Here is an 11708-nt window from a genome sequence, read left to right as displayed (position 1 = left end):
CCATCCTGTGGGATTGAGAACGGAAATTCACCCGTGCTGGCAGCCAGGGAGTCACCAAGTCTGTGCAGCAGTGATGCCCCAAACCTTTCACTCAATCTGATCGTGAGAAAACACGCTCAGACCTTGGAAGAGACAACTGGCCTATGTTAAAACGTCAAGGCTGAGACAGATGCAGAAGAGGGCTGGGTGGGACTCTGCCCAGCTTAAGGACACAGGAGAGGCAAGACAGACAGCGCCATAAGGATCACACAAACATTCTGGACACAGTGTGGGGATAATCAGAAAATCTGGATGTTGCCTGCATATCAGCTAATATTCCTGTATGTTCAATTTTAGGAATATGATGTCTGTGTATGTGTGGAAGAATGTCATTTTTAGGAGGTACATACTGAAGAATTTAGAAATATTCTGGGGGTATTTTATAATGTTAAAGTGTATTTTATAATGTTATATTTTATTTTCTAATGTTTTGAAAAAACGTCCCTGTGAATGTGTGTGATGCATGTCACACAGGTGAGTGGGAGTGCAGGGTAATAAAACATGACACAGTGTTAACCCAGGTGAATCTCGGGCAAGGCTTCATGATGTCCATGAACCACTTTTTCAATCTGTCATTTGCAATCTTTTAAAATTAAAAGTTGAGGGGAAATAGGTACTGAGAAATAAACACACGGGGAAATAAACAGAGGGGAAATAAAGACACCGTGCGGGCCTTCCTTTAAGCTGGGCTCATCTTTTCAATGGAGAAGGAAATGGCAACCCACCCCAGTATTCTTGCCTGGAGAATCCCAGGGGCAGAGGAGCCTGGTGGGCTGCCGTCGCAGAATTGGACATGACTGAAGCGACTTAGCAGCAGCAGCTTTTCAAGTCCTATAATTAATGAGCTTTTTTTGGCCATGTTGCGAGGCTTGTGGAATCTTAGTTCCCCAACCAGAGAACAACTCCGAGCCCTTGGCAGTGAGAGTGTTGAGTCCTAACCACTGGACCACCAGGGAATTCCCCAAGTTATTCTTTGCGGTGATGACAGTCACCTCTCTTACTTTCACAAAGTGAGGCGTCGTGACGCAGTGTGTTAACTCCTTTTCCTGGGCCTCCTGCCCCCGAGGGAAGCCCGTCTGCTCCTGCGATTCCTGGCTCACAGACACATTTCAAAAATCAAACTGGGACGGGCACCACGCCATGTGGGCGGCTATGTGACCACAGACCACACATACCGTGCTCCTTTTCAGGGTTTATTTCATCTGCTAACATTCATCTTGACCTAGACAAAAACAGTTAGATGATTATGACTTGCGTTTCCATCAACTCATTGTTTTGTATGAGTCACCAAAAGGCTTCTTCTCAACACTTTTTTTTTTTTAATAAGAAGCTATAAATAAATAAAGCTTTAAACGCTCCTGGGTTCAAGTTAAAGACTTCCAGTTCCCAAAAGAGTTCACAGACTCACTGCTTGGACAGTACTGCTGTCCCTGAGTCCTCCTCCGAGAAAGGGTGCTGCAGGCTGGCACGGGGGAGCTGTCCGCGCACTGCACGCTTGCCTCTGTCCCTCGGCCCTGGGAAGAGGCCAGGGGCCACCCTTTCCTGAAGCCCCAGCCCATGGCGTCGGAGGAGATGCTGCAGGCATGAGAAGCCTTCACCTCAGAGCGGGTGTCCTGAGCAGGCAGCGATGGATGGGAGACCCCAGCAGCTGAGGGTGATGCCAGCTGGGACCCTCACTGGCACCCATCAGGGTGTTGGCCGGAGCTGGGACCGCCTCCTGGATGCAGCGGGGAAGCCGAGGAGACCGTGTGACTTGGGACAACAGGCCATAAGCTACAACGTTCCATTATGTACAAACAGATCCTGCACTCAGGCCCTCACACTCAGGAGCCCCCCTTGAGGAGGGTTGATGCAGCCAGGTTACTGGCTGGGTGCCAGGGGCTCAGGCAGAACAGCGCTGAGGTCTCCTCCTAGTGGGAGGCCACTGCGCAGGCTTGTGTGAGCCTCAGGGCGCTTGTGAACCTGGAGCAGGCCCACCGCATGTACGTATCAGCAGATCCCCACGCTGACCTCACATCCCTTCAGAAGAGCCACTGAGTCACCTGGCGCTCACCTCCTCAGCATGATGTGTCCACTCTGGGGGGCTGCTGACTGCTCTGCCCTTGAACCGCAGGACAAAGTGGCCAGTGGCATAGGAAGCCCCTGTGCCAGACAAGCGGTAACGATTCTGCCTCCTGGTAGCCACCTCATTTGACAACACCCTAACTTTCCCGGTACTGTGGAAGGGTCCCTGCTCCCACTCTCTCACTCCACAGAAGGGCGGCTAGAGGAGCCTGGGGTGGAGAACCCCAGGGGATCTGCCAAGGAGGCTGCGGTGGCCCGTGGCCCTCACCTCCTCGAGTCACGTATGAGTCCTCTATTGGACAGAAGAGGAGCCTGTCCGCCTCAGGTGTGGGGCTCACACTCAGCTCCCCAGACCTCAGGTCTTACATGGACAGGGGTACATCCAGAGGTGACGCTGGCCTGGCCCCCTCAAGTATCGGAGGGATGGGAATGGGGCAAGCATTTGCAACGGACTGAACATGGCTTCTCCAATCGGCAGGGCCGCGGGGACGGGCCTGACCAGCTGGTGTGGGCAAGGGCGCAGGAAAATGCGGGGAGAGGCTGGGATGGGGGTTTGTGTATCCGGGCACAAGGAAGCCACCCAGAACTTTCTTCCAGCTCTTAGCTGAGAATCTGGAAGAACTATGTACCCTATCCTGGCTGTGCTGAGCCACCATGGCCCCAAGCTAGTGCTTGTGGGGACGGCCACTGCTTGCAGTGTTCTAGCCAACGGAGCTCTGAGTGAACTTTACACACAGGGTTGCAGGGGCGATGGGGTGTAACCTCAAATAAATGTCCAAGTGGTGGGCTTGGAGCCAGGGGCAGTCCACTAACAAAGCCCAGAGGGTAGGAGGGAGACCGGGGTCAGGTGGATCTCCGGATTTCCACCCGCTTCCTGTCTGAGCTGCAGGCTGGGTGGTCTGCTCGGTCACAGGCTGCACCGTCCTTAGCCACGGCCTTTCTATTCCTGGGATGCCCTCTGCCCGTGGGAAGGGGCACTGCAGTGTGGGGCTATCTCCCCGCAGCTCCCCTCAGTCTAGGGATTGTGGACAGTGGGGTAGGGGACCCCAGGCGATGTGCTTTGATCTCCTCACTCAAAGCATGAGGCCACACTGGGTTTTGACCTTGGGCTAGAGAGGGGAGAGGGCTGCCCAGGGGCTAGACTAGAAATGTCTTGGCTTTACACGAGGTGGGCCCTGACCTTGAAGACAGGTGAGCTGAGAGCTCCATTCCTGAGGCCACTTCAGAGGGCTGCCTGTGTCCCTTGAAGGCCCTCGGGCAAGGGTTTCCCTGGAGGCTGAGGGGCTGCTGGGTGGCCTGAGGCTGGGGGAGGCGGCTGTGTGCCTGGTGGGCATGCCACACATCTGACCTAGCAGGGCCGCCTTCCACCACTACACGGGCCTTTTCTAGTCTTCAAACCTGTGGCTTTTGTCACTATGAGGTGGGGGCCAGGAGAGTGGGTCCCCGCTTGCTCCCAGCCCTGCAGGCCAGGTGGGGTATCCTTCAACACACTTCCCATGCTGATTTCGCCGACCCCAGCCTGGCAGAGCGGGAAGAACCCGCCCTCCTGGCTTACCCCGCTGCCACTCAGGGCGCCTCTGCCTTCCGGCTAGCGGATGGGGGTCCTCCTCCTTGAGTTCTGGGGGCCGTGTGTGCTGGCCAGTCTGCCCAGCCCCGCTGCCCCCGCCAGCCGCCACTACCACTTCTCCAGGATGTGGCTCATGTAGTCCTCCGTGGGCACGCGGCCGGGTTCCTCGGAGTCCCCCCGCGGCGGCGCCTCCTTGGCCCGGTGCAGCAGGCGCTCCTCGCGGCTGCGGAGGCGCTGCTGCCGGCGCTCCAGCTGCCGCTTGTACTGGTAACGCTGCTGGAAGAGGTCCCGGGCATAGTCGTACAGCTGCATGTCCAGGTCGTTGAGCTCCTCGATGCGCCGGATGGTGTCCTCGCCCACCTCCACGCCGCCCGCCCGCGTGCTGTTGTACTGCATGAAGGGCCGGATGAACTTGAGGTTGAACGTCCGCTCGAACAGGTACTGCGTCTTGCGCTGGAACTCAGTCAGGCCGAAGAAGGCCATGCCCCGCAGGTTCTTCTTGGCGCTGTCCAGCAGCAGCTGGGCCCGCTTGCCCTCAGGGATGAAGGACAGGTTGTAGCAGCCCACCAGGCTCAGGTCGGCCAGCATGCGCACTTGGCGGTTGTTGGCCAGGTTGTAGGGGCAGTCCATGAACTCCTGCAGCGTGCAGCCCGACCAGTCCGTGCCCTCGTAGCAGGGCGGCAGCTCCTCCGGCGTGGGCGTGCGCCCGTCGCACATGTGCAGCGACGTCTTCCACGTGGCCCCCCGCTGCACGTGCCGCCACTCGCTCAGGTAGCGCGACACAGGGTCACGCAGCAAGGTGATGTAGTAGAACTTCCTGCAACGAGACGGGGACGGGGAGGTGAGGCTGGCGTGCCCAGCAGGGGCTGGAAACACAGACACCGTCTGGGGGTGAAAGAGGGGGCAGGCTGCGGTCCTAAGTCTGACTGCTCGGCGTCTATACTGTAGGACCTCCAGGGAGTGCTGGCCCCCACATCTCACTTCTCTAACGGCCACGGCCAGATGAGAAACCCAGGTGTGAAATGTGGCATGACCTGGAAAGATTATGGACCACCACCTCTGATGCAGAGTGTGACCACCGCAGCGTCTTGTAGAGCCCAGCCCTGGTGCCCTCTTGAACCCTGGTCCCGGGTCCTCTCTAGGACCTTCTCCTGAGCCCCAGGCATCATGCCTTGCTAGGGACAACCTGACTCTGCCCCCCAGGGGGTGGAGCGTGATCCCAAAGCCATGTGGATCCAGCAGTTTAAAGGAGCTGTTCATGGGGGCAGGCTTGGTGCCACACGGAGGGCCACTCAGAAGTCACTCACAGACCCCCTAGGTCAGGGGCTCCCATTGTGCCCACTCCATTTGGCTCCTGCAGCGGTCCAGTGGGGGAGGGTTACCAGGAGATCACCCAGCTCAGGACCCACTGGGTGAGCCATAACTTATTTGTATCATCTCCCAGCAACTGTTGCAACCCCCACGTCCTTCAAGATGCCATCTGCCCAAACTGGAAGGAAGGGGCATCTGTGCCACAGGCCCGTGCCTGGCCACCTGCTGTCCTGAGCCCCCACTCCCATCGCTGCCCTCCTTTGCCCATTATACATATCAGCAGACACGTCAGCCATTTATGTGCTGGCTTACCATCTTCGGAAAGGGAGAGCGAGGGCACTGATCAAAGTGAGCAGAGGGCAGAAGACCCCCAGATGACCCACCCCCCACATCCAGGCAGCTGCCTGACCAGGATGAGACTGGATGTGTGTTTTCTGGAGGTGCTCATGGCTCAGAGACACGAGGAACTGGGCAGGCCACACGTTCATGGGAGGCCAGCCCCTGCCGCTGAGTGCCCAGGCTAAGCCGGCCCTGCCCCAGCCCCACACCGGAGGAAACTGCGGAGTCTCTGCCCAGAGCAAAGCTCCTCTTGCACTCACATCTGGGGTCCCTCACAAACAGGGGGCATCCTGCCTCTCACCCGCCAGCAGGATATGCCCATCCAGGCCGTCCAAGCGCTAGCCTGTAAGAGTCCAGAGGAGGGGAGAAAGGACACAGGGGAGGAGGTGACGAGAGGAACAGCGAGAAGTAGAGCACTCAATTCATCTGGAGAGAAATGGCTCACCCGCCGCCTAGCGAATGAATGTGGAGACCAGACCCAGGATCACAGAGACGACCCATGAAGCATGTGTTCAGAAAACCAGAATACGTAGAGAGGACTGGCTGTCAGAATGGCACTCAGTTTCTCTGTGGACCACCAGATGCTGAGTCAACGGAACAATGGCTTCAAAATGCTGGCAGGAAATGACCAAATGGATCTCAGGTCTAGCCAAGCCATTTTCACACCAATGAAGGCTTGGGAAATGTATTTTCTGTGACTCCTGCTCTAGGAAGACACTGGAATGAGTACTTCATTTAGCAAATTAAAAAAAAAGTGTAGAAGACAGGAGCTGGAACCCAGGGAGACCCTAGATATCCCCTGGGCGTCCCACTCGGCCTGTCAGGAGTAGAGGGACGGGGTTCTAGAAACAGGGGCATGGACAGATTGCCTCACACCACAGAGCACTTGTGGAAAAAAACACATGGTATGGTAGATACACGGCAGGTCTTTGAGATCATTCAGACAAAACCCAGTCTATGAAGATGGAAGACAAACTAGGTAAAAAGTAGGGCAATCATTACATCCAGGAAAAATGAAAAGTTACATAAAAAAGAAAACTAAGTGTACTACTGGACTCAGAAGAAAAACACTGGTTTTTGAGATATCAGGATGAAAACGGTGGTTACTAATAAAAACTTGAGCTTTAACTCTCCTTGGAGGATTGGGGGTGTGGAGAAGGATAAGGGCGTAAGAACCTACCTCATTCACCAGAACAGAAAGCGCACTGATAGTGTCTAAAGTAACCAATCAAGAAACAGCATTACAGGACTTCCTGGGCGGTCCAGTGGCGAAGACGCCGAACTCCCAATGCGGGAGGCCTGGGTTTGATCTCTGGCCAGGGAACTAGATCCCACGTGCCACAACTAAAGATTTTACATGCTGCGACAAAGATTCTGCATGCTGCAACTAAACATTCTGCGTGCCGCAATGAACATGGAAGGTCCTGCGACCAAGAGCAGCTAAACAAATAAATATTAAAAAAAAGAAACCGCACTAAACATTATTTAGAAGCATGAGAGTAAAAACATGCAGGCCATCCTCCGTCTATTCATTTATTTTCGGTTGCACTTGGTCTTCGCTGCTGTGCTCAGGTTGAAGGGGTGGGGCTCCTCTTGCACGGCAGTGCGCACGCTTCTCATTACAGTCGCTTCTCTCGCTGTGGAGCACAGGCTCTCGGCGCGTGGGCTGGCACCTGTGGCGAATGGGCTCAGCTACCCTGTGGCATGTGCAATCTTCCCAGACGGGGAATCAAACTTGTGTCCCCTGCATCGGCAGGTGGATGTCTAACCTCTCTACCACAAGGGGAGTCTGACAGGAGACTAGTGAAGAGAGCTGCAAGAGGTCCTTTGGGGAAGGTGGAAAAGAAAAGCAGACCTGCTGGTTTTTATCATAAACCTCCTGGAGCTATTTGTCTTTAAGCATGTGTGTGAATTCTTATAACTAAAACCATTAAAAGTAAAACAATGAGGAAACTGGCTATAAAGACATATGGAGAGATGCTCCCCTTCATTAGGCATCGAGGAAACAGCACCCTCAACCACAGTGGGGTACCTGCTGGAATGGCACATCAGAAGTGGGGCAATGACAGCTTTCAACAACTGCTTCTGGGATGTTTACTGGGGACAGCGGACACGGAGTGACTTCACAGGAAGGCTGATGGCACACACAACTACCCCATGACCCTCAAGTCCCCTCCTAGGCACACATGCTGGGCAACCCTTGTTCGTGAGCTCTGGGAGACGTGGACAAGACCATCACAGCACACTGCTGCTGACGGCCCCAAACATCCCCCGCAGAGGCATGCATCCACAAACGGGGTGCATTCTTCCGACAGAGCATGGCTCAGTGACAGAAGGAACAAACTGCGGCTACTCACAGCAGCGCGGGTCAATGTGATGAGTAAGATGTCGCAGGAAAAAAAGCAAATTAAGAAAACACAGAAGAGTACTACCGTCTGAGCCACCAGAGAAGCCCTGTGGTTTATCAAGCTTCTAAAGGTAAAACCAAAGAAAATACTGTTTAGTGGCACAGGAAAAGGTGATGCTAAAATATTAACAAGATGAGATGATGTGAGACACAGGAAAGCTCAAGCCAGAGGTCAGCTTTGGTCTGCTGGGGGGAGGTGGGCACGGTGGCTCCCACGGCACTGCTCACATCCTCGGGCTTAAGACAGGCAGCGAGGGGCTTATCTTTATACGTTATTCCTTACATACATTCAGGCAACGTATGTTTGGGACATATTTCTTTTGTGTGTCCCAAACACTTTATGATAAGGAAAGCTGTTTTAAAACCAAAGTTCTCCAGGGCAGCCTGCGAAGGCCCTAGAGGGCTTTGTCAGCGTGCTGGTTCCCCTCCACTCCTGTGCCAGCCAACTCCAGGAGTCTGCGGCTCCTCCCTCACCCACTCTGCCACACCTGCTAACGGGGACAGGCAGAGGCGCCACAGGGAGGGGAGGACCCCTCAGGGCACCACCTCTGGGGACCGTGAGGGTGGCCAGCATTCTGGGTCAGTCGGGGCTGCCCTGAGGCTTGTGAACTAACTACACGGTCAGCCAGCTGCTCCTGACTCGGGGAGGAACCACAGCTCCTCTGGAGCTGAGGGTGTGGGCTGCTGGCCGGCTTCCCGTCAAAGAGGGCTTTGGGGGTGCAAACAGGGCCGGCAAACAGTGCACTCTACTCCCTCGAGCAAAGGGAGAGGGCCTCACGCTCAGCCTCTCTGCCTCCAACACTGAAGCTGCCCATGGAACTCAGTGGGCCGGGGCTGGTCTTCTGGGAACTGGGAGGATCCACAGTGGGCATGACTGCAGCTGGGTGGGGAAGTGAGGAAGAGGAGGCGGTGGAAGCCCGTGGCCCTGCCCTGGCACTCAGGCCCCAAGGCACTCCATCAATGCGCGGCAAAGGGGATGAACCAGCAGCGTCCCCAGGGTCCCAACGGCCATGGCCGCCATGCCCACCACAAGCCAGGCACAGCCCAAACCCAGACACTTTCCCCCTTTCAGGCTCAGAGTGGGCAGGGCTCTCAGAGTGCTCTGGACTGGGAGGGGCAGAACCAACAAGCATGGGAGGAAGTAATGAAAGGCGCGGCTCACCAAGGGGGAGGTCAGGAGGGCTTCTCAGAGACGGTGGGGACATGGCCTTTCGTGACTTGAGAAGGGGGCAGTACAGGCTTGAGGCGCAGGCAGGGCCAGACAGAGAAGGGTCTTGTTCATTTACAGGAAAACAAGCTCAGATGGGAAATGGCACAGCGTGCAAAATTCACATGGACTTCAAAGACAGAACATGGGACTTCAGAGAAACTTCAGGCTGTGAAATAATTCTAGCTTGCATGGGCTGCAAGCAGCCGACAGCCTGAACACGAACCTCCTGTGTCATGCTTCCTTGCGTTTAATTACGCTTTGTTTAATGCTTTCTGCAACCCTGGCTGTTCTGACATTTTTGTGTGCCCTGGTTCAGTGCATCCCACAGTCACAGACGTCCTAGTGGACAAGCAGTGTGTTTTCGTGGGTGCAAACACCGCTAACAAGGATGGGCCAGCTCTACAATTTTAAGAGTCTGAGTTCTGGGACTGCCCTGGAGGTCTGCTGGTTAAGACTCTGCTTCCACTGCAGAGGGCGTGGGTTCAATTCTTGGTGGGGGGACTAAGACATCTCTTGCTGCTCGGTTCAACAACAACAAAGCCTGAGTGATGGGCTCTGGGAAAATTCTGCAAGATGCAGCTTTGTGATCCTTCCTTGGAAGGTGACAGCTTCAAAGTGGCTGAATGGCAGGGGCTGGGGAGCCGACCCAGCTGCAGGGCTGGGATCAGGGAGTGGACCTTTTTCAGTCTGTCCTCATAAGCCTGCTCCCTCCTGCACCTGCAGCGGGCATCAGGCAAGCTGGAGCCCACATCCCAATTGGGAGGTTGGCTTTGTATCCCTTGCACTTTATCAATGAGGAGGAAACCAGAGCCAGCACCTGTGCTCTGAAGCAGAAACAGCCCCTCCCCTTCCACAGGTCATACCTGCAGTGAAGGGGCTTTATTTTCTCTCGTCTGTCCAAGTGTGGGTTTGACCCAAACCCCACTCCTGACCCTCCTTCTGGGAGCCCAGAGCCGATGTGGGTACACAATTCTGTGGCTGGGTGAGTAATTACACTTCTAGAAGGCAATCTGCCCTAAAGAGAAAGGCTGAGTAATGGGGAGGTTGTTGCATGTTGGTGACATGTTGGCATCATGGGAGATATGGATGCATAAGTTGAGGGCAGACACACATGGCAGACAGTCCCGCAGCCAAGGGCACAAGGCACAAGGCTGCTGGCATGGAGCAGGGCCTGTGCCCACCTGTGTGGTGACACCTGTGACCCGTGACCCCCACCCAGGATGGGAAGGCACTGCAAAGAGGCTCTCAGGATGGTGAGACTATGGATATTTTCTAACATTTTATAATGAAAAACTTCAAACTTAAAGAAAAGTGAACACTCATATGCCCAAATAGGTGATTTAAAAATTTTCTTTCTTATACTTTGGCATTGCCTGCAGTGAGCACACATTACTTAAGTAGCTGAAACAAGTAATAAAGGTTATAAAACATCTCTATTGCTTGGGGTGCAAAGAGGCCATCAAAAAGGGCCAGCTTTGCAAGGGCTGTGCTTCTGTGTGCTCTGTGACAGGATGCCAGCCACCCTCTCCCCTCCTGGGTGGTGGGCTCTGCGGGCAGGCATTTGTGAACAAGGTCTAACTCACAGAAACAAACTCGGACCCTGAAACAAAGGTGGATTTTTCTACCTGTACTAACAGAGCTGTAGCTCCCTAATTGCAGGTGAGGACACTGTTATTTAGAATTAGAATGATAACAGCCCCCCCCTTAAAAAAAAACAAAAACAAATCTGCGTATTACTTCCAGATACACAGTCAGTGAAAAAAAAAAATTAATGTATAGGGGGAATGGCTTCACTGCCACTCCCCCCCCACCCCAGGACAGGCTTTGGGGTTCCAGAGCAGCAAGGGAACTCTGTGAGGGGCACCCAGCTGCATATTGTGGTCTTTCAGGGCCCAGAAGTCTCTTCATGAGGACAAAGGCCACACCGTGAAGCCAGGATCCAGACGGTTAGTTGTTTTTAAACCACACTCTGGGAAGTCTCTGGAACTTCAGAGGGAGGATCCAGGGGAGAATTTGCCATGGGGCCTGCTTGGGGGAGCTCCCAGCAAGAAAACGACAACCTTCAGGGGATCATGGCATGAACCACCTGAGTTAATTAGCTCACCGAGCTGAGCTCCGGCTGGCAGTCAGCACTGCTGACCTCAGGCCAGGCGCTCCCCAGGGCTTGTGCCTGGCAGTACCCCACCCCCTGCAGTCCCCTGGCTTTGGAAAATGCCGCATGTGCGTCCAGCCAGCTCCAAGGAGTGCATTCATGCCGTAAAACAATGCAGTGCAGAACTCACGAGGGGTTTGGTGCCTTAAAAAAAGCCCAAGCCTGACCTAGCTCTGATTTCCATGGTCAGGTGGAAGCAGCTGAGGTGCGGGGCTGGCTGCCCCCTCCCCTTCTTGTCACAGGAAGGGGCCACGGGCATAGCTCCCTGGGGGCATGTCACCTCCCTCTCCTCACCACGACTGAGCAGGCAGCACGGGCTCAAGCGAGTGGAGTTTGGTGGGAGAAGCGGTGGGCCCCACTCTGATCAGAGTGGCAAGGATTGGGCACTGGACCATTCCCAGGAGCACAAGAGTGAACCAGCTGATGGGTGAACGGCCAGCCCCCACTGGCTCGGACTAGCACTCACCTCCCTGCACCAAAGCATGCCCCCGCCCTAAGTGCTGGGCTGGCAGCACAGGTGGGGAGCCCCCTTCCATATGCAGGAAAGGCTGGTCCAAGGCCGTCCTTCCTGGCCCATGTGTCTGCACAGCAGCTGTGAACTCACAGCTGTTATTTTAGT

General features: G+C 55.0%; 1 protein-coding gene across 1 annotated transcript in view; it reads right to left on the bottom strand.

Moving 5' to 3' along the window:
• Positions 1 to 1084: 1084 nt before the first annotated feature.
• Positions 1085 to 11708, bottom strand: part of HS6ST1 (heparan sulfate 6-O-sulfotransferase 1) — a 39687-nt gene continuing 29063 nt past the window's right edge. The window contains exon 2 of the mRNA XM_068967894.1: positions 1085 to 4487. Within this exon, the coding sequence (XP_068823995.1) occupies positions 3779 to 4487 (709 nt within the window). The 3' untranslated portion in view covers positions 1085 to 3778. The remainder of the gene's footprint in view (positions 4488 to 11708) is intronic.

This window comes from Capricornis sumatraensis, chromosome 3 (assembly GCF_032405125.1).
Source record: "Capricornis sumatraensis isolate serow.1 chromosome 3, serow.2, whole genome shotgun sequence".
Taxonomy (NCBI): domain Eukaryota; kingdom Metazoa; phylum Chordata; class Mammalia; order Artiodactyla; family Bovidae; genus Capricornis; species Capricornis sumatraensis.
The sequence above is the reverse complement of the archived record's forward strand: the minus strand, read 5'-3'. Positions and strand labels throughout refer to the sequence as shown.